Source organism: Larimichthys crocea, chromosome XVII (assembly GCF_000972845.2).
Source record: "Larimichthys crocea isolate SSNF chromosome XVII, L_crocea_2.0, whole genome shotgun sequence".
Taxonomy (NCBI): Eukaryota; Metazoa; Chordata; class Actinopteri; family Sciaenidae; genus Larimichthys; species Larimichthys crocea.
Genome location: NC_040027.1, coordinates 19,787,323 through 19,813,659, shown reverse-complemented (window position 1 = coordinate 19,813,659; position 26,337 = coordinate 19,787,323). Strand labels below are relative to the sequence as shown.

At 42.3% G+C, this 26,337-nt stretch overlaps 1 protein-coding gene across 9 annotated transcripts in view; it reads right to left on the bottom strand.

The window, feature by feature from the left end:
• elavl4 (ELAV like neuron-specific RNA binding protein 4) overlaps window positions 1–26,337 on the bottom strand; it is a 71,614-nt gene that overhangs the window by 17,537 nt on the left and 27,740 nt on the right. For 8 of the 9 annotated variants that reach the window (XM_027289999.1, XM_019262877.2, XM_019262855.2 and 5 more), the window contains 4 exons: window positions 23,820–23,906; window positions 19,850–20,096; window positions 8,468–8,571; window positions 4,877–5,030 (listed from right to left, as the gene is read on the bottom strand). In XM_027289999.1, the coding sequence (XP_027145800.1) occupies window positions 4,877–5,030; window positions 8,468–8,571; window positions 19,850–20,096; window positions 23,820–23,822 (508 nt within the window). In that variant the 5' untranslated portion in view covers window positions 23,823–23,906. The remainder of the gene's footprint in view (window positions 1–4,876; window positions 5,031–8,467; window positions 8,572–19,849; window positions 20,097–23,819; window positions 23,907–26,337) is intronic. The other variant, XM_019262898.2, reaches the window with a different exon arrangement.

Sequence of the window (26,337 nt, the reverse complement as noted above, 5' to 3'; positions counted from 1 at the left end):
CACAAGCGACTTGTTACCATGGGAATTTTTCCCATTTCTACCTTTCATGCCACATGAAGGAAACTCAGCATCAGCCTTTTCACAGCCAGTCCTTACACACACACTGAGCTGAAATTCAGTTTCACATCAGAGCCAGCATTTGTAGAAATCAATTGTATTTGCAGTCATTGATCAGGTAAGCATTGACCTCTGCTCACACAGGTCCGCGTTGGAAAACTAGGAGTAGCCAACTATTGATCCAAAGTTGTCTCTGATATAATATCGGTTTCAGATTGAGGCTAGTTTAAACTGGATGTCAGAGCATAAGATCACGGCCTGGTTGCCTTCCCTGGAGGTTAGAAGTAAAAGGAAGGAGGGGGAATCCGACCTGCACTATTTGCACTGATAAAGACACAAAATATGCTTATCCTTTCAGAAGTAATCGATAGACAGAGGAAGGGAGAGAAGAGGGCAAGGGGACAGAGGCAGAGATGGAGCGATATCCTTGTCAAATTGATGTTGTGTTCGTTCTCTAAGTCTCTGGGGCAAGTTGACAACTTTAGTAGATTTTGTTTCAGCTGCCTCGGACTGTGAATGACGGTCACAGTGATTTTTTAAGTTTTTCCTTGTCTTTATGAACAGAAGAGTGACTGCAGGGTGCATCCTGTTGATGAGGAGGTCATTTAGAGAACAGACTTCATGTTCCCAATTTAGCAGAGCACGAGCTGGGGATCATCAGCCCATCTGCCAATGGTCACTCGAGAACATCCGTCACTTCAACAACTTTATGTATCATTGCTGTCGCTATGTATTTCAGTCTGTGCATTGCTCCTCTCCACAGCCCACTCTATTTCTGTGGACAGAGTTTGGGTGTGTCTCAAGTAGAGACAGTGAATCACTGGGTGAATTGGATTTAAGGCACTGATTGGGTCTCTAATTCAATAAATATGGGAACACTGATGACGAGCAATACGACTTTAAGGCAACATGATAATGATGTCATCAAGAATGGCTGCCTCGGCGTGTTGGTGCACATTGTTAATTCAGTTTTTTGCTGTGGTACCTGGAACTCTTCACAAGAGAAGAGGTCATGAACGTCAAGTGAACAACACGAGTGGATTTGTTTCCCACTTTTCTCCTTCTATCAATGGAATTATTGGACATTCTGGTCAAAACTTCTCTCACCTGAAAACACCAGAGAAGAGGGAAATGGGCCTGTGCGCCTGTGTGACTTTGGCAAAATGGACGCACACTGTTACTGTAAGGTGCGTTCACTGACCAACAAGCTGGATGGACTTCAGCTACTGTTGGGATAAGAACAGGGACTTTTTGTCATCTTCTATTTTCTGCTTCACAGAGAGGTGGCTGTGTAGATCGATACTGGACTGTGCTCTAGAGCTGGCGGACTTCCAACTCCGTGGCACAGAACTTCCAAGCAAAACAAAAGGTGGAGGGATCTGTTTTTATACAAAGAGTGGTTAGTGTGATATTGTGACAGTGATCCAGTGGCACTGTTCTCTTAAACTGGAATTATTTTTCATAAACTATCAAGCTTTTTACTCTCCCTGTGAGTTCTTTTCATTCATTCTAGTCTGTTTACATCCCACTGCAGGCCAGCTGTGCAGGATGCATCAGCTCCCTAAACATAAAGGCACAACTTCCTATGGTAGCTGAAGAAGTTCAACCTGCCAAAAACAATGATGGTGAACTTCTACACCTCCATCATTGAGTCCATCCTCACCTCCATCATTATTTGGTACACTGGTGCCACAGCCGAGGACAAGGGCAGATTGCAGCGTATTATTCATTCTGCTGAGAAGGTGATTGACTGCAGTCTCCTGTCTTTTCAAAACCTGTACTCCTACACAAAAGATTGTGGCACTTGAGTCACCTGGACCAAAACCTCATGCCACAAGAACAGTTCTTTCTGCACTGGAGCTGGCCTTGGTATAGGGCCCTCTCTGACACTGACTTTCACCCCCACCCCAGGCTAACATTAGGTCTACCGACTCAATGCGTATTTCTGATTCTAAAGTTTTTAAAATGACATAAACAAAATGCACTGCAAAATAATTGCCTTGTGTTCTTTTTTTCAGAGACATCATGAGACAGACACCTGGACAGTGCACAACTTTTTGGACCACAAACCTGCCTGACACACACCACCAATCTATCCGTCTCCCTTTATCTCCATCTTTCTCTGCCTCTCCTTTCTTGTTCTGTACTTACATTTTTGGCAGTCACAGGAGAGTTTTAATTTGCAGCCCATTTCTCTCTTAATGGCAGCGAGTGTGTGGGTGTGTGTGTATCTCTTGTGTGCGTATGCCTGTACAGTAACTGAGAGAAGGAAAAGATGATTCAATGATGCCAGCCTACTACTCTCAGGGCCCTTCTAAAGTCTTCCATGTTTTTAATCACCAGCAACTCTAACATCTAATTGATCATTAACATTTCTCCTGCTCATCCTCATCCCTCTGGGGACACCTTGCAGTATATCTCTCTCCACATTATGATCATTTGTGTCTGTGTGTGTGTGTGCATACATGTGTGGATCTTTGTATGTTTCAGTTTTAATGCAGGTAGGTAGTAGATAGTGTTGTAGTCAGGAAAGAAATTATTGTAGTTGTGTACTGACCAGTGATACATTTTACATTTTACAGGAGAAAAACTGTGTCTGGTCATGAAACCATGTTGTCAGACATATGTATTGCCACTGGTCTGTGAACTACTACTGTAGCTATACTACTAATACTATAATATTATAGCTATGTACTAGGTATACTGTATATAACAAATACACTGCAGTATTAGCATGTTGTTAAAGTGTGTTATGGCTGGAAAGTGACATCACAATTTTGTGGCTCGTGTATTAAAGACAGAAATGTGTGAAGATTTTTTTTAACCTTTTGGTATTAGCTGTAAATCACAGCTCATGTGAAAGGAAGGTTTTGTGAAATAATTTTCTCAACTGAGCATTTCCCTTTGATCTGCGTGTTTATAGAATTCCAAACACCTCACACACGCCAGGCAAGAATGAACACATGGTAAATACATCAAAACCAGCACCAACTGTGTCGAGGTTTGTTTCATTCACGGTATATAGCCTGAGTTGGGAAGCTAAAAAACATCAGAGATGTGCACGTGACTGTTGTTAAACAGATATGTTTTCTGTCGCCTTGCTGTCTGTTGTGTGACTTTGTTCAGGAGTCCCCTGGGTCTAGGAAGCACGGTGGCATGACAGGTCCGTTAGTAAAAACAGATCAGCAGGAGATGAGCCCACTGTGTCTAAATGTGTGCTGATGAGGGTAGGAATGGACCCACAATTTTTCCTCACCTCTCCCTTCCGCTGTCCCCCTCCTTAGCTTCCTCCCTCCTCTCATTTCCTCTCCTTCCCACGTCTTTGCTCAACCACGCTTTCTGTGACTTGCTTTTCTTTCCATTTTCTCTGCCGCCTTGCCCCCCCCCCTTGTCTGCGCTCCCCTCTGTCTCCTTTTCTCCTCTCCCTTCCTGTGCTTTCCCCTCTCCTCTCACCCTCTCTCTCCTCATCTGCTCAGTGTGTACAGACAGACGTGCACTTCACCGCCAGCAGTGATTTATTCTGCTTAGGCAAATGAGTGTGGCTTACACCATGCTGCTCCCTTTCTGCTTCATCAGTACACATTGCATATAACACTGGAGCAGGTTGCAGCCTGTAGGCACACACACACAACCCCTGAAATGGATCTAAGAGACACGCTGGAGGGGTTCTGCTGCAATACAATGGGCTGATGTGATTCATTCCTGTGTTTTGGATGTAGTGGAATGTGTAATTGAGCATGTATATTACACAGCTTGTGCCTCTCATGTAATCATTGTTTTACCACGGCGCTCACAGCTGGGGCCATGGTCAGAAAAATTGTCCATTGAGGTCGCTCACTCACTGACTATGCAATGATTGGACAATAAGGCTGGGAAATTAAAATCAGTATATTGTGATATTAATTAGAATACTTTCCAGATACTGCTACAATTATATCAAGATATGACAAATGCATATACAATTAAACTATATAGATTATAGATTGAACTATTATAATAACTTAATTATATCACACCTTTAAAAAACAAAGTCATGAAGTGCTTTACAATTCAAACGTGTTGGAAAAGCAATGAGCTCCAGGACTTGGTTGCACTGGTAATTTTTCAAACTAATGCATGATAATATCACAATACTATTTCACAGAAACTATATTATAACTGTATTATAATATTGCTGTATCTCATGCGTGACAGTCACTGCAGTTTCTTACTTCAGTGTTTTTGTTTTCACTCTTCTGAAAAGGTGAAAGAAGAAAGGTATGGTCATACAGTGCTGTGTATAAATCAATGTGTAAATATGACACATGGTGCTAAAATAAACTTGAGACCTATGTACACTTCAGTTGACTATTTTACAGTTTCAATAGAGACAAGTGCACAGAAATGTCTCACTTCCAGCTGCCATGTTTGTTTGGCTGTAGAATATGTGTTGCTACTTGAGCAATGGGTATAAATTGTTCAGCACATAACATATTTACTGATACTTTCATAATGGCTGGGTTTTACTTATCCTTACTTAGATCTGTGAATCAAATCTAAGTATTTATATACAAATTTAAAAACGTAATGAATTATGAGGCACAAACTGGGCCTAACTCTATTCAAATATTCACATGACTGCACAACACATGCAAAAGACACAAGCCATCATTGTTCATAATATGTGTAAAATAATCGGTGTCCTCAGGAATCTTTATTTAGCTGAATCAGGGACAAACAGTGTATTGATGTAAACACAGAGAATGCATGTTTGTGCTTTGTGTCTGGCTCATCATGTGTATCTGTGTGAAAGAGAGAGGAGGCGCTGCCCCATGGATACCTGTGACCTGGTCGACGAGGATGCGGGAGGTGATGATGCGTCCGTACTGGGAGAAGAGCTGCTCAAGCTCCTTCTGGGTCATAGTCTTGGGCAGGCCGCTCACATACAGATTGGCGTCACGGATGGAGGCTGAGCTGGGTCGCGCATATGACACCTGTGGGAACAGACACAGAGTCTTACAGTAGGGCTTGGATAAATAAAATGGGGCTCCAGTACTTTATTACTCATTAATGTCCTAGGGGGGTTTGAATCTAAAAAAGATTAAAGTGTGAAAGGGAAAGTAATTGTATGTGTGTGTGTCTGTGTATGTTTTGAATGGGTAGGGGTGTGGGTCACTGGATCCACGGGGAGAAAATGTGACTCTATTTTCTTGGTACACCTTACCGTAGGGATTATCGTTGTCAGGAAAAGATTTAGCTGCTTAGAACACTGGAGAGATAACACTTGAGTCGTTTGCTCAGGGAGGCAGAGAAAACTTTGTTCCCTTGAGTAGAAACCACAGGTGTTTCACTTTGAAAGGACAGCTCAGGTAGCCAGGGGAACAGGATTAATAGTATTAGGACTTTCACAAAAAAAAAAGTCTTCTCTTCATTCACACTATTGATTTCAAGCATCGCTCCGAGTTAAATGTGAATGAATAAAGGTAAAAGTTAATATGTTGTGTTGCAGGCGCCTTTTTAATTAATACCTTAGCAATGAGCAAGTTACCAAATGCCTTTAAGATTTTGACCGAGTGCCATTTAGCCTTGCGAAATTTGAAGAGTGGATTTCACAGTTTTAATAAAGAGCTATAGTATGTGTAAAACCATTAACTTCTTCTTCTCCAGAGCATCTGTATGAGATTAGCTTTACAACTATTCTGTTTGGTACTGCATTTCTTCTGATTTATCTTACATACAGTCTGCTGTAAACGCACAACACGCAAACACATAAATTCATTACATGCTTGTCCTTGCAACACACTCCTGATTGGAAATCTCACAGTAGAAATAAAAAAAAAAGAAAAGAAACTTCCATATATTGACCCACACATTTTCACCCAGTTCACCCAGCACGTCTTTTACCATGCACACACACACACACACACACGCACACACGCACACACACAGCTTTCAATGCTATTTTCGAGTCATTCACATTTTCCTACCTGGAATATATTGTGTATGAATGTCACCTCTAATGGTGCAAATGGCGAGAACTGAATAACTGGTTATACTGTGCTGTGCAGCTCCGAGCAGTAGCTCTCTACCAGTGAACTTTCACTTGTCAAACGTTGTCCCCAACATCCTCGTGTGTAGACCTGATTTTGCTTCAGCGAAAGTTGCGTAAATCCCATTACTACTGCTGCTGACGGGAGCAGCTTTCCCTTGCAGTACTTTCATTACCTCTGACATGTGGAGACATAAGCCATCAAATAAGGTTAAAGTCAGGCAAATATGGTGGATATGCAGTCATATCCTTGAGCAACAGCATGGAAATCCTGCTGAACTCTAACTGTGGGAGAATGGGATTGGGAACAGCTGGCATTCCCCATGTTTCACTTTTCTTTCACACATCTTCCTCTCTGGCCTCTCTGCTCAGCTCCTCTGTCTTCCTTTTCCTCTCTGCATCTTTCTTCTTTTCGCTGCCTGGGTCTTTTCCTTCTGCTTCCTTCCTGCATGTTGCCTCACTAAACCTTTTTCTCTCTTCCAGATTTTTCCTCTTTTTGCTTCTCTTTTCTTCTCCATGTAGCTCTCCCTCATTTTCTCTCCTTGTCAGCCAACTCCAGATGTCTAATCCATCAACACCTCCTCAAGCTGTGAGCGGTATTGTGTGGTGCATGTGTGAACCAGTGTGTGTGTGTGTGTGTGTGTGAGTGCATGCACAGGAAAGTTGGAAAAGGAGTGTGAGATTATGTGCATGCATGTCACCGTGAGCTCCTCTCACCTTTGGCATGCTGCTTCCTCTCACGCCTCGGTAAGAAAGCAACATCACTGACAAAATCAGAGGTGTCATGGTGGAGGAAACTGCAGCAGCGAAACCAACTCAAACTCACTACAGAGAGACACATTGCCTGAGAGCATGCAAATCTCTGGGCCAAGAGTTTCCTCACGTGTAGTGGCAGAGAGTGGGAAGGGTGTGACATGAAAGAGTGCCAAACTTAATTTTAGAATTACTGTGCTGCCTTTTAATTTACCTTGTTACCTTTAGGGTATTTCAGTCTGTTGTGGAGAGAGAAAGCAAGGAAAGAGGGTAGTGGGAGGGAGGAAATGAAGTGTGAAAGAGCGATAGCGTCAGACAGAGATGCAGAGTTGTCTTCTGTCATAATGAAGACCGCCTTTATGTCAGGAACAACTTCAGGCAATCTCTTGTATGATGAGAGCAACAATCTGTGAACTCAGACTGCTACACTTAATAAAGACCTCAAGAATTCACACTTCATAAATGACCTTCAACTTTTTCTAGTCTTTATGCTGAAAAAGTATTTCACTTAAATCTCCATGTTGGCTGACCTGCTTCGTATTGTGGAGTGTAAGAGCCATAAAGACCCAGTCTTTATCTTTTAGCTCATCCAAACACTTGTAATCATTACAAAACGTGTGCTCTAGCTTGCTGAAATTGTAGGCCGCAATGACTGAATCATATATGTGCCTCCGTGGACAACACACAGACACTGACACCCTTCATAAACGTGTCAAACCACAGACCGCAATGCAAACAAACCAAAATGTACTGTACACGCACACACGGCATGAGAGCTGGGATGATATGCTCAACCAAGGCCAGGTCAGGCAGCGAGGAATGGAGAAATTCCCAGAGGAACTCCCCATTCACAACGACAGGCTAATCCCATCCTATTAGATTAGATTAGATTAGATGAGATCAGATTAGATCAGATGACAGAAAGTGAGAATCCAGGGATTACCACAGAGCAACAGATTACTACCCAGCTTAAAAGCAACAATGTATCAGCTGACACCCAGCACAGGGGTGAGAGTAGAGGAAATAAAAGAGGAGAAAACATGATCAGGGGAAGATTGATAGGTTATACGTTATATATGCTTGTAAGGTTTAATTTTTAGTCTTCAAAACATGTTTGGAGGAGGGAGAGCACAGTGCTGGCACTGATTTATCTGCTGTGCCTCTGTGACAACCACCAGCATGCCTGCACATTAGTCATGCCATTAAAATGCAATAACAGAGCTCTCAATTATTGTGGAAAACATGTGATGATTGACGTGTTTCTTCCCTTTCACTAAGAGATATATAAATATATATAATTTCACCTTTACATGTCGACATTTAGAAAGTAATTAGCATATCAGCCATAGTCACAAGCTTTTTAATGTGCCTCTTTGATTTTGATGGTCTTTTTATTTCTGAGACTCATGCATGTTAATCTCATCCTGCCCTCCAGCTCGTTCACTAACAGCATGACTATCTAAAAGGGCTCCGAGGGAGGGAGAAGAAAGCAGCAAACTTTAGGATGACCTCCAGTGATGTTGCAGTAATACTTTCCAAATATTTGGTCGTTCATGTCGTGTGTATTTGGACTGAACTATTCTGGTGTGTTGTAATTGGACTTGTTTAGCTGGACAATGTGTCAGTTACCTTGATCGTTTTGGTCTGAAGTCTGAGTCCATTTAACGTGTTGATGGCTTTCTCTGCGTCCTTTGGATCGATGTAGTTGACAAAGCCATAGCCCAGACTCTGTCCTGAAATGCCAGAAAGAGAGAAAGAAAAGCTTTTAAAATGTTACTGCGGTTCAGTGATTCCGTTTCTTCAATTTGCTCACTGACAACAAGGAAACATCTTAATTTATACTGATCATCCATGCTTAAGATTTGAGGGGTGACGGAGAGACCCCTCTTTGTTAGAAGAGGAGGATAAACACTTTGCAGGTTTAAAGTAATATGGTGGCATATTTAATACTTACTAATAAATTTACTTTCTACATGGAATCTTGTATCATGTCTTTTGAAAATTGTTGATAGTCTAAGAGAAAAAGGTTACATTTACACTACTCTGATTTGTTGACCAGAGTTGACCCCTGTACCTTTGGTTTCTCCTAAAACTGAAAATGACACAGAGCCCTTGCTCCCATCCATAGACACCCTTTTGGACATCATACATCGTTTCCTTGCAAAAACAACATCTATTCACTTCTCGTCACGACTGACAAGATCACAGTGACTTTTGCCCGGAGCGCCAAGAATCTTGGTGTGACTTTTGTCAACCATGTGTCATGTAATGCCTGCTTGGTTGCCACAACCCTGCAGATTTGTACTCTGGGACTTAAGGGACTATTTTCACTTAATTAAGTGATCAAATAAGAGTAGAAAAAGGTACCATTTAACAGGTAAAAAGAAAACACACACTACCTGTCATGTCATAGTAATGATCATATTGAACAGGAAATGTGTCTACACTCTGATTCTTGCACCTCTCATTATCAATTGCTTGTTATATTAGCGATCTCTGAGCTTGAGGGAATTTATTGTACCGATGCATTCATTCATTCAAGTTGCTCAAGTTCGAGGCTTCAAAGACAGAATGTCTAGAATGTCATAAATTAAACTTAAATTCTGCCTCAATGCCTTAGCAAATAAAATATCACAATAAGTACAAACAACATATTTGTTACTGTCTTTGCGGCTGTGCAAAGAGGGAGAGAAAAAAAATACCACCCCCATTTCCCTCTAAGCTCAAAGTGTCTTAGATAGCAGACTCCCTTTGAGTGTGAAGCAGGCCTGACATCTCCCAGTGTTTCCCCGACAGATCAAGCCTTTCAACAGGCGTAGGACTTTAAGAGGAAGCCTCCAGCCATCAGGGCCTTCAGTTGGCTAGTTTTCAACAAACAGCCCCTATCCACTAACACCACACACGCAAGCACAAAGAATCCCAGTCAGTTTAAGAGGAGCGGCGTGCACATATTCACGCTAATGGGAACAGACAGCGGTTAGTCAGACACAAAGTGAATCACAAAATATGGAGCATGGCTGTTTCACAAAATAAATACATTTGGGCTATGGATATCACAGCGCAGAACAGCTCGGCAGTGAGCAGTGGAGGGGCCAGGAGGGACTTGTAGTCCTAACATCAAACAGCTGACGATTTTCTCTTCTTCTCTCCTCTCTTCCCTCTTCTCCTCTGGATTAACTGTGGATTATCAGGCGCTCTCTATTGTTAATTAAAAACCTGCCATCCTAAAGAGACTACGGCTATTTATAACTAACCCTCCTCTCTTCCTGCTCCTTCTCCTCTCTGACTCTCAGCTGACATCAGGTGTTAAGTTTGTCAATTTAAATCTAACTTAAAAAACGTTTTTTTGCAGCTTCTCATTATTAAACACTGTACAGACAAAAGAGAGCACGTATAAGTAAAAACTAATTCATTGAATGAGTTAAAATGAGACATAAAAGTTGTTACAGCTTGCAAATAAAGAAAGATGGCCCGTGAAATGGCACACTATGCAGATAAATTAGGTATTTCCCCCCAAATAAATATGTTAAATGGCAAAAAATTCAAACTATACATTTAATTCACAGACACTTGAAATACCAGATGGGTGCAACAGCTGAGAGAGCCTGCTGCTTGTAATGCTCCTCTCCAGTGTTCACCATCTCTCCCACCCTTGCCTCCCACTTTCCCATCACCTTCCTCACCTCTATCCCTCATCTTCAACAAGAAATGCGAGGTTCGACAAGCGCAACTACCAGAAGGTTAGCTGAAAATGAAGTGTGCTGGCGAAGAGCACTCATGCAGGGCAATCGAGATGGGCTGGCTGGTGCTTAATGGTACCAAGACTCTTAGCACTCATGGAGTAGTCCATGCGGCCAAATAGGGCCAAACCCGGCAGCCATGGATGCTGTCGCTGTGTCACAGGGGGTGGCCTCAGTGTAGTGTGTGTGTTGGCGTGCATCCAAGTGTGGGCATGCACATGAGTCAGCAATACATTAGTCTGCAACTAATGTAATAATGTATTTGCTTTGTTTACAGGCCGGAGGAATGTGGTATTTAGCTACATTTAAATAATGTGTTTACGTAAGTTCATGTGTATGCACTTTCACTGAGGCGTATGCATGGGGAGTTTAGGCTTGTATCTACAATATCTGCCTCTCCCACTCTTCACTTCACTCTCTCTTTGGCAAGGCTGAGGGCCTCGGGGTCTGGAAGGAAGAGGGTGGGAGTGAGGCTCTCAGGCTCACATCAGTCCCCAGGTGAGTTGGGAGATGAGGGGGAGTCAGAGGGAGACTGACTGCCTGCAGCATCAGGAAAGCTCCAGGAGGGGATTCCACCACCATTTCCAGCCTGCTACAGAGTAGCAAACAGCAGGGAGCCACCGGCAATCTGCCTGACTGCCTGAAGGCTGCATGGATGGGCGGGAGACGCAACGCCAACGCACCACACAGATGTACACACATGTGCACGCACACGCAAGTAAACGTATAATCACTCAATCGCAGAGGCACATAGAAACAAACAGAAGCAGTAAAGTATGTCCTGGCAGCAGGACAAGGAGGAATGGAGTGGTTAGCAGCTAACCAGTAAATGTGTGATTGTTGGTGTGTGTGAAGCGGGCTATTGTGGTTCCTAAACCGTTTAGTGAATGTCAACAGTGGAAATATGAAGAACACTGTCTATTTCCTTTCTTTATCTTATGTATGCATATGCAATCACATAGGTGAGGGTACTATTATCAGCAGTTTTCCATCTGTAACCTACAAAATGCATGTGGTGGCAGCAGGCAGGCAGTGTGTGGTTGGCTTCAGCCTGTCACAACACCTGCCCTGTTCACCTCAATACTCCCCAGCAGGATCAGCTCTGCATGCTACCTGCATTTGGATCACACCATCACAGTGCCCTGCTCTGTTCCGGCTCAACACACCGCGGTTAAGCACAGTTTAGACGCAGTTTAAAATGGCTCAGCATCATTTAACCTAGCATGATGTCTTATTGGAATTCAAGGATAAAGCCAGCTCAGGCTGCTTCGCATTACTCGACCACCAGACAAGATGTTTGACCATAAAATAAAGATGAAAGAAAATGTGATATTGTTAAAGCAATTTGTAATTTTCTTTTTATTTCTTCAAGATTAAAAAAGTAATTTTCAATGTCACGTCATCTATTAAAGTTGCTTAATGTATGTGCAGCTCTTACCTTTGTGTCACAGGAATCACTCCTTTAAAAAGAGTTTGAAAACCACAAATAGATTTTATAGACTGAGATCTCGCCCCTGTTTTTTTGTAATCACAGAAAAACAACTTGAGAAAGCACTGCATCTGAGGCAATATGGAGAAGCTATTAAAATGCATGATAAATGGCCTCTAATGGGATTGTAACTAACAGAAAAATCAGCCTTGTGCTGATCAATTACCTTAATGGATACATTAACTTATATATTTTAATTGTCAATTAAAACCAAGAACCCAAATGATGCATTGCTCTTCATAATGGCCTTTTAATGAGGTTAGATATTCATTTGCCTTTGATTCGTCAGCTGCTTACAGTGCCAGTTGTGCATATTCTACAATGACTCGAAAATGCTTGGCAGCAATGAAAAGGGGCTTCTTAATAAAAATTATGTAAATTTAATGATAGCAGAGCTCTTGTAATAAAGAAGATCCCCAATGGGATCGATGTGAAGTACATAAATCTAACAGTCTGTGCATTTGTGCATCTGCCAACAGATGTCATTACATATTGTATAGGTTTAGGTAACACTATAGTATAACAACTGCATAGCCTCGTCATATAGTGTCACATCCGCTTTCAACAAACTAACCACATTGGGTGTGGGAGTGAGGAGGTGGGGGCTAATTTGGAATCACCCTACTCTTTTGGCAGGCCATTTATACAATCTGACATACATTGTATAGGCAGGGAGGTGGGCCTGTTTTTCACTGGTAAAATCACTGCTATTTCTAGTGAGAAGCTGTCTGGTGTGTTAGCGAGGTGTTATGACTAAGCCATTATTTGCTTCCTGAGGAGCAGCAGGTTGCCCAATGTGTGAGATGAGAAAATGAGTGTACTTCGAACGGGTATCCTGCCTGCTGGCCTCAATTTGTAATTTCACCTTTTCTTTCCCAATTCAGTATACATACATTCACACACACTGGATACGGAAAATTCGCACAACATACCTATGCAAAAATTACCTATAGGTGCAAAAATAAGCACAAATAAAAGCAAAATACATGTATGCATGCCTACACTGAATTTACAGGCATAGAGTTAAACATATTCATGTACGGTGAGGCACATAGCAAAGCAAGCAATCATATGCTGCAAGGTAGACATGGTAAGAGACTCTAGTTGCATATTGCCTGTGATTATTTTGTGCCTTTTTGTTGTATTATGTGACTAAGAGCCCTGTTCTGCAGACATGAAAGCATCTTCATCTCCTGCTATCATCAGGCAAGGCTCACAGAACGCACTATAGACTCTTTGATCTAGAGTGGTAGCTACCAAATGAAACACGCAGCAGCGAGAACCCTCCCTGTACCTCCCTGCAATTTATGGCTCCTAATTCTATTCTTGGAGTAGTGTTAAGTTCAAAGTCTAAAAAAGTTAATTTGAACTGCTGACACCGTGTTGTCACAACACATTTTATAATGTTCTACTTAGAGTCGAGGCATTCTGTAGTGGTGATACTGCCAACTCATTTTAAATTATTCACTTGTTTGTCTCCATTTCCTCTGTCTATGTTTTATATAATATAAAGAACTTTGTTTAGTTTTCAAATGGAAAAAGCTTTGAAAGAATTTAAAGCGATCTATAAAAATCCTAAAAAAGAAATCATTAAAAAAAAAAAATCTTTGTGAAGGGACCTTTGCAAAGGTTATGTATAAAATATTTCTAGTTGTTCCCACACCCTGTCAACAGTGATGTCTGCAACTGTCAATCAGAAGTCATGGGTGGACAAAATCATCAAAAGGGGTGAGGGGGAGTTGCAGCTAGCAGGGATCATCAGTGCTGCGAGCCAGTGATACTAACACACCTTGAGAGATCCAGCTCCTTCTCCCCAGAAACAAGCAAATCCGTTCGGTCAGTCTTGAATTTAGCGACATTTTAAGTTGAGGCGGAGGGGAGAAAAAAACATTTCACATTGTCAAAATAAATGTGTCACAGTCACTGCCTCCATCCTCTCCCATCTGACGTTTTGCCCCTTGCCCCAGCAGCAACTTGAGGTAGTGCTATTTTTGATAGGCCAGCGCTCCCCAACATTCAAAAAGGTGCCCTGTCACCAACTTCATGTCAAAATACACTTCACTTACCGTATACAGGGTCAACTCCAAAGTGCAGAAGGAGTTGAGTGAGTTTGCAAAAAGATAACAGAAGAAAAGCCTACAGTGCAAATACTAGCAGTACAGTTGGACCATATCATGTGGCATGTACTCAGCCTGTTTAAATAACTAAATTCATAAAGAGCCACATCCCCCGCACACATGCATCTACTGTAGATCCCTCTCCCACTCACTCATTCAACACATCTTTCCCTCCTGGGTTGCCAAGGTAGCAGCCACTGTTGCAGTCAGGAGGCTCCCACTCTCAGCTCCCAAGGCCCTGCTTCCACCAACACACATGCACAGACACACTTGCCCACGTAGAGGCTCAGGGACAAACACACACACACTCACGTAAACCACCCCCTCGTGGTGGCTTCCTGAGCCTTGGGGCCAGTGGACTGCAGCCTGCAGTGTGTGGGCTGGTTGGCTGTGCAGCTGAGAAATAGAAGGCAAGCTGACAGACAGAGAAGCCCCTTTAAGTCTTGGATAACCCTGTTACGTCAGGATTGCAGAGCTGACTCTGCTGCACCTGCTTGGACTCAGCATAGAGAGACTGGGCCCACAAGCCCTCAGCCGTCCACCCTCAGCCTTGCAGCACACATGCTGGGGACAAAGGAAACGTCTGGCTCCGTCCTGCCCAGGTACAGTGCACTCAAGAGTAGAGGGTTGGAGGGCGAGGAACCAACCCTGAGGCACAGTCGGCCTCTGGATCTGAGGCTGACACAGGGGACAACCACAAGCTCTGTGTTCCATGTAAAGCGTACTCAGTGGAATGAGAGGGGACAGGGGCAGACTGAAGTCAGGGTCACAGGACAGGTTCAGCCAAGTTCAGCCAAGCAAGCTCTCAGGACATCCAATTCTGGATCCTAAGCAGAGGGAAGAGGAGATTGAGGGGTATGCTAACAGGGGAGAGACAGGACATTCTCTGGGCCTGGGACTCTGAAACTTTAATGTGTGTCTGTCTGCTTGTGTCTGCACTTCTGAGCCTGGCAGCTCTCTTAATACCTGGCTTTGGAGATGTCAAATCCTGTTTTCATCTCTTTCTCTGTCAGATTTGTTCACGCTATCTTCAGCCTTCAGCCCATTTCAGGTTCAGATAAATACAGCCTGGATTGGAGATATGAATGCCGCACTAGATCTCCCTCCGCATGATTTCAGGAAGGATTTAAAAAGTATGTATGGCCTGTCACCAACATTGCATTTGTGTTGTTTTGGAAGGTGTAAATGGATCTCATCATACAATCAAACAGAGAGATAATAGCGAGTTTTGTTCCCATCACTCTAGTAATGATGTGAAAAACAGCTCGGCTTGCAATCTGAAGTACAAAGAGAATCAGCCTTGCTCCTGAGCGTGTTGTCAATGTATATTTCAGTAGCAACAAAGAGCTGTGGGTAAACTGAGGTATATATGGTGAATATTTGATCTGCTCCCTGTTAGACTGACAGACCTTGTGCAGGAGCTAAGCTCCACCCACCTGTCCTTGCAGATCAGAGTTAGATGCATATTTTATGTCTACAATATTTGTGGGTGCACTTAATGTTCCATAACAGAAATGAAACGACAATGAAACTAATGGAAGTGCACTGCTTGAACCACAGGCTTATGTGTGAAAAGCAAGCCACATCCAGCAAACCTGGGATGATTGTTGTACCGGTGGTATATGATTAAGGTGTACCTGTCCTTATGTAAGAATTGGATTTGAAGCAAGCTTTGGCATGGTACTGATGCTGCTGTCTGTCACAGGTGCTCTGGCTTGAACTACTTCACAGCTGACATCACAGTCCATCTATTTTTCATAGCCAACATCTGCTTGGCTTGCTACATTGTCACTATGATTTGCATCAACTCCCCAGATTGCATGTATAAAACCAACACATGGAAGGTGACTAGAGTAGTGTGCGCAAATGGCTTCAGTCAGTGTGCTTTGGGATGATGTCTTTACAGGGTTTGATGTAGAGATCAGAATTATTTCATCTGAACAAACAGGGAAAAAAAATGCTGCTCCCATTATTAAAAGCTGGGTAAAGTTTGCTGTTGAAAACTGGCAATCAGCAAATGCTGTGACCGCCTGAGGACAAAGGTAATGCAGGCAGCCAGAACAGGGCAGCAGCTGGTAAACATGGTGAACTATTTAATTAACAAGCAAGTAAAATACCATATATCTCTACTGAGTACTGAGCTTTTAGCTACCATACCTGTACTGTGTTACTGGCGCAACAAGACGGTTGACCATAGAAATATTAAATCCCCTCAACCTCTCCGCTCCAATGCAATCAATTCTTGTTCCAGCATGAAAAGCCATTTTCTTCTGCTCTGTGTCATTATGAAAACAAATGCATTAATTTTTCAAGCAGAAATGCAGCTGATGCAGAAAAATGATCCCGGAAAACGACTTACTGACAAGGATCAGTCAATTCCATTTCTCTGTGTGTGTCTGTGCCTGTGTGCATGGGCATGTGTGGATGCTATGAGTGCTGAGTCAGTGTGTTGTAAGGTCCACATTCATTTTTCCTGGCTCTCCATAAGAATATGTCTCAGTTGTGTGCTTTCAGACCAGCGATTTTCAGCTTAAAAGATGTTTTGCTGCCTTTTAAAAGAAGAAAGAATTATTGCTGTAAGTGGAAACATGTGCAGTGCACAGTGTCTCCAAGCAATGATGCCCTTGTCATAAGCATTTGTATATGTAGCATTCGTGCTCCTCTGTAGAGGACGAATATAAAAGCGACTACAGTACACACACTTAATTCAAACAACAAACTGCTTAAGATATTTTCTCTTTAAGAGTACACGGGCAGATGGGAAATTCACAGGTGGAAGCCTGAGGCTTATGTGCAGGCATGTGTGGGCTGCAGCTAGGTGCGTATGAGCTAGCCTTAAATAAAAGATTAACCTGCATGTCCCTGCCGTGTTATGAGAGCACCAGGCAGAGGCAGTCGTGCAAGTAGGCAGGCAGGAATGTAGGCAAGCAGGCAGGCGTGTGGGGAGCAAGAAAGACACCCAGAGGTGGCTTTTCTACCAGCTGAAGTCAGTCAGGGTGACAGACGGAGCTGGAGTGTCTACGCCTGCCCGCACCCGCTCGAGCTTCATGCCGCTCTGGCATCATCTGAGCTGACAATAGCAAGTCCAAAGGAAGCTGAGAGGACGCTGAGGACCTGTCTATCTCGCCTACCTTTGAGAGGCTCATGTGCTCACACCTTGTCAGCGCAAGGTGGTCAAACCGCAAACAGTGATGGGAAACATACATTTGAGATGCAAGCGAGCAAATGCTGCCATATGGTTGTGAAAGTGAGTGCATTTGTATGTGTTATAGCAATACAATAATAGTAGCAAAGCTGACACAACACTGGTTTATACGCGTGTACACCTAAAGACAGCTTGAACCAGTAAATTCATTGGCGTTGCATTTCAATCTTGTAATGCTAAAATATTGAAACTATAATCTGAGTAGATGTTTTAAAATTTTTGAGTTAGTGAATTTATTTAAATTTCTAAACTTTGTTCCATACTCCTCACACTGCATAATAGAATATGAAGACCTTAACATCGCCATCAATATGAATAATATGTAGCTACAGCACTGACTAACTATCCTCAGGAATACTTCCACACTGAAAATTCAGCATAATAAAAAATATCCATCCCCAACCTTGACTTACTATTTTTCTTACAGTGATATACAGATGTATGATGATAGATGATATAAAAGAAGTAAAAGATGTACATATCAACCTCAAAAAAATGTTTTCTACAATCTTTAACTTTGCCCCCCCCCCTCTCGCAAACCTGGCTTAGTCTGTTAATGATTTGGATGACTGTTAGAGAGAATAAAGCCTCTTGGCATTCCCTGCTAGAAGAGGGGATCTGTGCTTTGTTAGCCTAAAAGTTTGCACGAGGAAATTGCACCCATGGGAGAGCAAAAACAGGCATACACCACAGGGGGAAATGGAGGAAGGGCAGGATTTATTTATAGCTGTATGTGTTGATGCTAAGTCATCAGAGAGACCTTGTAGTGCAGAGCAGAGAAGTACCTGAAATTGTTTAGAAGTGAGCGAACAAACATTTCTACCTCTCTCACATTCCCCATTTAGGGCCTGAACAGGTTTACAGCAATTCTCTCTCTCTCTTTTTTTTAAAAACTCTCTCCAAATATCTGCTGTTAGCTTGGTTCCTCACTGCCGCTCGGTAAATCACACTTGAGGGTAAAATCGGGTGGAGAGAGAACATGGTGATGGTGATGATGATAGCATATGGTATCCCAGTGTTATTTTTGTTCACACCGTCCTCCATTATCCTGGTGTATCTGACTCTCAGGCTCCATTTTGCGGCCCATTACAGAGGAAGAGGAAGATGGTCCTAAAGAGGAATCGTAGAGCTGCAGAATATGCTTCAAAGAACGAGAGAAGAGGAGGAGGCAGGAATGGCTGGGCTAGTGGCCGTCTCTGGTTTACAGTTAAAACTGCCGTCCCTATTGGCCTTTCAGTTAATCTATTACAGGAAATCTAATTCTGTGATTATATTCGCATAAATATCCGTGTACGTGTATGTTTACTCTCCTTACTCTCCTGCCTGCTATCTGAGAATGGCTTGGTGATCTAGACAGCCTGCCTGCCTGGTGCTCTTTAATGAGATTATCAGGAGAAGAGTGTCAGTAAGTAGGATCTAAAATGAAAGCCATTATGGAACATTATCACAGAGCTGCACCACCCCAACCCCTCCGATCCATCTGCTGTATGGCCACCCACACAGCCACTACGCCCAGATTACATCCATGATTAGCACCGCGAAGTGCTGCTTAATTTAAACACCTCTGGAGAACATGTGGCACTTTGCTGCATTGCTGAGTCACAGCGCTTGAACACACACAGAGGGCAGAGATGGATTTCTTCTAGTGGAAGACAATGCTCTACAACTTCCGAATTGTCTGGAAGGTTGCTGTGGACTGTGGACTGAGGTACACATGTGCAAACTATTCATTTAATCATATTAGATGCTTTACATGTGTATCAACATTCAGCGCACAGCGTGCGGCCAGACTGTTGTATCTACACCTACCTTTTGATCTTTCAGCAGTATGCAAACAGTCATGTAAGCTGTCTGCTTCATTACATCTATCTCTCTGAGGAACTTTGTTTTATTATTCTCATCATTTTATTGTTAGTTGACTATAAATTCAAATATGAAATATGATTTACACTTACCCAAACTCTTAAAAAAATGTAGTTTGTTGAGAATTTACAACTAATTCTGAATTATTATACTTCACAGGAAGGATATTGTTGTGAACAGGACGTTCAGTCTTGGTTTAAACCACCAGAATAGAAAGCATCTAAATCTCTTCCCGCTCTAGAGGAGCTCAGTATAGTAACTCACCTTGTTCTTTTCCCTTTTCTCTTTCCCTTGGAGGGATTGCCTTTGGGGACCACCAAATCATCACGCAGTATACTACATTATACCCTAATTTATCCCTTACTTCTACTTTGCAGCTGTTTCGCATTATATTGTCATTGAAAACCTTTTGACTTCAAGTTAGGTCACTTTTAGTGAAATACGTGCTACTGTATGAGCTGGGAAATCCAACAAACTTTGCAGATTTGATATTTTTTTACAAAAACCTATTGGTTATTGGCTATTTTCTTTAAATGATATTTTGTGAAACATAAGCAGCGGTATCCCAGTACAACATAAGCAGGATCCATTTTGTACCTGTGATCTTGTCGCGAACCAGCTTGCAGGACTCTATCTCGCCGATGCTACCAAACAGGCTACGGAACTCCTCCTGGGTCATGTTCTGGGGCAGGTAGTTGACAATGAGGTTGGTCTTGCTGTCGTCATTTGTTGGGCCAGTCTGCATGGGCGAGGGGCAGCCGCGGCTGTTGGTGGTCGGCCCGTTGGCTGTGGTGCCTCCTCCGCTTGGGCCATTTGTCACTGGAGCCTCCATGTTACTGATGATCTGGAGCAGGGCAAAGAGGAGGAGGAAAGAGGGAGAGGCGAAAAGAGGAACCATATATATGTAGAGAGAGAGAGAGAGAGGGCAGAGAGGAAAAGGAGAAAGATGGCATTCATTAGCAATGGCTTCTGTACCGTATTTAGTAATATGGAACACTGAATATGTAACACGACATAGCAGAGTCTGACAAAGTGGTTATTTTCAAACCTAATTTTCTAAAAAGTCTGACTTTTGTTGCATTAAGTCAAATCAACAGTCTGGGTGAAAGGGGCTTTTAAAGGCCTATTTCCAGATACTAAAAACAAGTTTTAAACATACACTATATCACTGTTTTAGAACTATCATACAATTAATTCTTGCAGTGATTTGAATGTTACACTGGAAGACTAGAACAATGAAATGTCACAAGGTTTCTCTCAGTTTCAAATAAGGACGTTTTACCAGATTTGGATTGGTTATCGCAGGCAATCTTTCAAATTGGTGAGTGAGATAGCTTTATATCAATTTTGTGTTTACAGGACTTTACATCAATGTGATGAAATACGCTGTTTTTTAGGGATGACAGTAGTCAGTAACAGTAGGTTTATATTTTTAGTGGAAACTGGTGAAAAACAAATCCTCTCAATGTCACGATGTCTGTTTAGCATTTAGCACATTTAATCAAAACTTTACTAAATCACAAACTAAACATATAGTGAACACACTGTACACATTGCACATCTCTAAACATTGAGAACTACAACACACAGTAGACACAGAAAGGATAAACAGCTAATAAAGACAGTAAGGGGTGTCTCTAAATGATTGTCTGGTAGCTGCTGAGGTTTGTGGGAGGGGGCAGTAACAGGAGTAGCCCTTCCAACTTGCTCTCTGACTGCTGATGCTGCTGCTGTGACAGTAAGAAATTTGCGTTTTCATATCTGGTTTTGCAGAGCACGAAGTGTTCAAAAAGAAACTGTGAGCTTGGCGTAAGTGTGAGGGAAAAAAAACAGCAAAAAAGGTGAGGAGTGAGAGTCAAAAGTCGGAGGAGGAGGGAGGCAGGTTGCACTTTGCTTTTCTACCAGAGCACTCTGATACATATTTAATACAAATGCTTATTCCGAGCGTGATACGAGAACATGATTCTCCAACGAAGGCAATGTGTGAAGTGAAATTATTCATGAATTTGCATAAAAAACATTTGTTTGATCAAATTAATGGCTTTTGTTGCTTATATGTGTGAGTATGTGTTAGAGGGGGATGTCAGTGTTTTGCAAATGGAGAGAGAAGAGACAACTAAATCTAATTGCTAAATGGTAGGAAGATAAAACAGAAAAAAAAAGAAGATAAATAGACTGTTACAAAGGTATAGAGAGCATCATCTTGTCTTGACTGACTGACCAGACCAGGAGACAGTAAACTGATCTTGTGGATCCTGTGTCAAACTGTATGGGTGTAAACAATATCAAATCCTTATAAAAAGGCCTTGTCATGCCCATTTGAGCACAAACTTACGAGTTTCCATCATACTGCTGCACAAGCACTGCAATAACCCAACATGCTGAAACCCAAATTAAAGTGCAAATATTCTTTAATCTGATTCAATCAAATTTTTAAAGTCATCACTCAGATCTCTCCCTTTCCTCTGTTCAACCATTCAGCTCTCGGTCTATTTTTAACTATTCTTAAATACGCGCAGACTGGCTGCACTTGGAAGCAGGGCTTTAGCAAGGGAGGAACGGCACACAAGTCTTATTTCACTCTATTTCTGGATTATCAAAAAGACAGGACCTGTGTTCTAATAATACAGCTCAAAGCAGAATTTAAAAAAAATCCCAGTATGTCCAGAAATAGTTCTCAAAACCACTTTAGACATTTACAATGCGTGTACTTCTTGACTTTAATGAGTTTGTCTCTCTATCTCTGTGTAGTGGTAAGCAGAGATGATGATAAATGACACAGGCAAACAAATGATACTGTTAACAGTATCATAAAATGATGTTATGTATTTAGAATAGTAAGTATTATTATTTTCTGTTGAAGACTGTCGAGAAGACTGGTTCACCATCAAAAAAATGACAAAAAAAAGTCAAACCAAGTTCAGTTAATTTTAATGAGATGCTCAGAACAGCTAGAAAAGCCTGTGGTCTTTATCCAAATACTTAAAACTATACCAACAACGTAGGGAAATATCTATCTTTTCTCTGGCTTTAGGAAAACCTTTCACAAAAGGCTGTAATTCATAATATTTAGCGTTCTTCTTTTTTACTTTAAGTGTTCGTGAGCAAAATGTCAGTCTTGAATCTGTTTCCATCCTCTCATACTACACACACACACTTCTCATGCATTCTCACTCTGCAGTGAGTGGAAAAGCACAAACTCAAACACACACTCGTACACACACATACAGAGAGAGAGAGAGAGAGAGGGAGAGAGACAGAGAGAGAGAGAACAATGGCCCAAGCTCACAACGGAAAACAAACAGACAGGGAGATGTCTAAAAGCTCTCAAGATGAGAGCTGAATGCAAATTGTTCTTTTGACAGTATCCTTTCCTGCTCACTCACCACTCTACCACAACAGAGATACAGAGACAGACTGAGAAAGACAGAGGGAAAGAGAGAGAGAGGGGGTTGGGGGGAGCGGAGAAGGAGGAGAGAATAGTATCGAGCCATAACAGAGTTGATTGGAGAGGGCCTTATTAAATCTGTTTACATTCCCTGCTGGGCTCCATTCTGTCAGAGAGACTTTAAACTCCATGGGACGCTTTCTGAGGAGTTTTTACACCAAAATGGCTGCCTCTAATTAACAGGGACCTGCCGAGTCCCAGTGGCCAATTATATTCCTCTCCTCGTCCCTGCCCACCAGCAGCATTTGAGCTGCTCAGCAGTCCACTTCATGTTAGTTGTGACCACTCTGGCTGCCCCTGCTCTCCCACTGTGGAGCCTAGTGCTGCGGACAGAACCCGCTGCGTGTCCTGTCGTGTGTACAACCCACCGCCCTGTCATGCTCTCAGCCTCAAGATGCAGCTTATTCTACACACAAGTTATATTTCTACTCATGTAGGAGGCAGAGCCAGCACTGGGCTTCTAGCTGAAAGTAACACATGTAGACAGCGCACAACTGTTGGGAACAAAAACATGTGAGATGGTCTTGAATTTAGAATAAATGATTGCTAATAGAATTTATCCGTTAGTAAATGAGTTAATTAATTTGCCTTGACTCAAACAATGCTCAAGCTACAGTTGCTCTGAAGCAAAGTGCAATTCATTTCTAATGAGTAGTCGTGGGGTCAGTTCAGGAGAAAGGGGGAAAAAATTATAATGTGTATGAAAAGAATTAGAGGTCAATCAGAGAAAGGTGCAGCTTTGCATGTGTGAAAGAAGGCTTAACAGCGCAATTGATCTGTAACAGATGTAGTATAAATAGCATCAGTATGTACATATAAATTAAAACATTTTGACATTTGTAATATTTATTGGCTTTCTCAAATATTTGCAGTGGATGAACACGTCAGCAGATCAACAATTCACTCATCTCTGCACGACCCCTTGCAACCCCACAGTCCTCCCTCCCGCCCTTCGTCTATTGCCCCATCCGTCAGTCTCTGCTCCAGTTCAAACTGTCCCAGTCAGCAGCATCACCAACCACAGCGTATTTATGTAAACACAGTACAATATCAGATCATATCACTTCATGGGTGTGTAAAATGGCTGGGCCATCCATTTGGCAGCAGTAGTCTCCTTACCATCTTTGGCTGTGTCAGCAATCCCTTCTCTGCCCAGCCCTGGAGCTGTGGGAGCTCTGCCTGACGCCACTGTGTCTCTGTCGACCCCTATGGAGCGGAGCACAGGGAGGGAGGGACGCACAGCCCACCGTCAACATCATACACTCACTTTACAAGGTTAGGGTTGTTGTGGGATTTGGGGAGTGGAGGGTTTGGAGTGATGGTGGAAAAATGGCAGCTCACTAGAAAAATACAGTTACACCTTTGACAGTCATTTTGCCAGTAAAACTAAAACAAAGACAGGTGGCTCAAGATTTTGGCTAGTATGAGGGGCTCAGAGGGTTTGTCATTAGGGAAAGAAATAATTTGGGGTGATGATTAATATTTGGAAAACTGTACGATTCAAATTGTTGAAACATTGCTGAACTGTTGAAATATTGCTTCATGCCATAAATTCATTTGCTAAGATAGAAACATTGGTTAAAAAATATGATTTGTTCACTTGTTTCAATCATTTGAGTGGACTGCATGTGTGTGTTGAAGCCGGCAGATTGGTGTGGTGACTGCAATGACCTTGGCAGAGTTTATAATGAGGGTTTCCCTCTTGCTCTCTGTGGGTAAACAAGCCTGTGGTTGAAGAGACAGAAATGCCACAAATGAGCACGAAGTCTGTTCACTAGCTCTCCAGAGCAGGGGGCTTAAATGCCTGCAGCTATCTATGGATGCTACAAGCAGCCAATTTAGTAGGAGAGGAGGAAGAGAGGAGGGATGACCTCTGCCTTCATTTACTCCTTCAGAGAGATGAAGAGAGGGAGTGAGGGATCAGATGGGAAGAGGGAGAAAAGGCGAGGGCTGAATAATGGGGAAAACACTTCCAATACTTCAAAGAAAGGGAGAGACAGAGGTGGGGGAGGAGAGAGAGAGTCTGTACATGTTCTGTTGTCAATGTGTCTTGTAAACTTAGGCAGGAATGCATAATAGAGGTCTAAATGAGAGTGAACTGTCAGCTTGAAAGGCGAAAAGAAGATACAGAGGAGCAGAGAGGTCAGGGTAGAAAAGAGGACACGGAATACTGTTTCTACTAGTTGACAGGTAATGGAGAATATTGAGATATTTTGGGGATGACCCTAAAGAAATCAAGTTGAGCCACCTTTGTTTTAGTCTGGTAAGGGACGAGGCGTTACTGCAGAATAACGGTTGTGTAAAATAGAGAAACACTTTTTAATTTGTAAATCTGACAGGGAGAAATTGGTTAGAAGCTGTTTAAATTTCAAATCTACTAAATGTAAACATTTTCAAGCTTTGTTACATCTACCTCATGCAGGTGTTATAAAGCCAGTGAGGTGGATCTTTAACTACTTGAGAGACTGGAGTGGACAGTGCCAGGGATAGCTACACCCCTGGGAATAAGGTGCCCACACTAGCTACAGTTTGCCGCATACAGTATAGCTGACCAACATTTATCTCATCAAGAAGGCAGAGGACAACATACTGTACAGCCTGGTGTTTAATATAAAGTTGAAAAGCTAACCTGAAAAAAGAAAATGTTAGGCAGAGGTGAAACATCAAAAGCATTTTTTCACCCATTCTGTAAAGCCGTCATTTTAACATACTCTGTCAGTGCGGCAGGGTATGGTGTGTCGCAGCAAGCAGACTGTGTTATGTGGTGATAAAAATGTAAGAAGCAGCAAGCAGATGCATATGAGTCTCCGTTTCAACAGCCAATGTATAGTGCAAGAGAGCGTAATGTCTGCGAAAAAAAGGAATATGACATTTCTCAGAAGTGCCGTTTAAGTCCCTGCATCCCATTTTCAAAACACTGCTCAGTACTCAATATTCAATGCTCAACCATTCCATAAAGCAAACACAGGCATAACACACACACACACACACACACACACACACACACACACACACACACACACACACACACACCCACACACACACACACACACACACACACTACACACACACACAATTTTATCTTTCTTCATATTCTCGCTGTCCTTGGGTTTATCACATGAACACACATATGTGTGTCTCCTGATAAAATCTCAAATAACACTGGAATAAGGGTGCAATGCAATTACATTCACCAGCCATTGAGATGAAAAACCGCTCATGGATACATTTTCAATTATTCAGGGAATACAGTCGGAGCTCAGATGCTGGGAAAACTTATTATATAATCAATACACTCTATAACGCCATTAATATTTGATGCCACAAAAGTGCTTCCTGTCTCCTTGGGCTGTTGGCCAATGGTGTCTGGGTACTGCAGTCAAATAGGACAAGCTTTATCCGCCTACAGCAAGGAAGGGGAGTAAACATTTGTTTTCCTCTAACAGTCGAAAATACCAGTCGCACACAGCTTTCTTTTAGATTTACTGTATATGAAAGTTTCACAAGTCTTTCTTTAAGTCATACTTTGCGCAAACATAATGTCTGTTTCTTTAAAAATCCGATGACCAAGGCGTTTCTTGCTTTCTTCCTGTCCTTTTCACCTTCGTCACTCCTCTGCTACTTTTACGCCATAAAA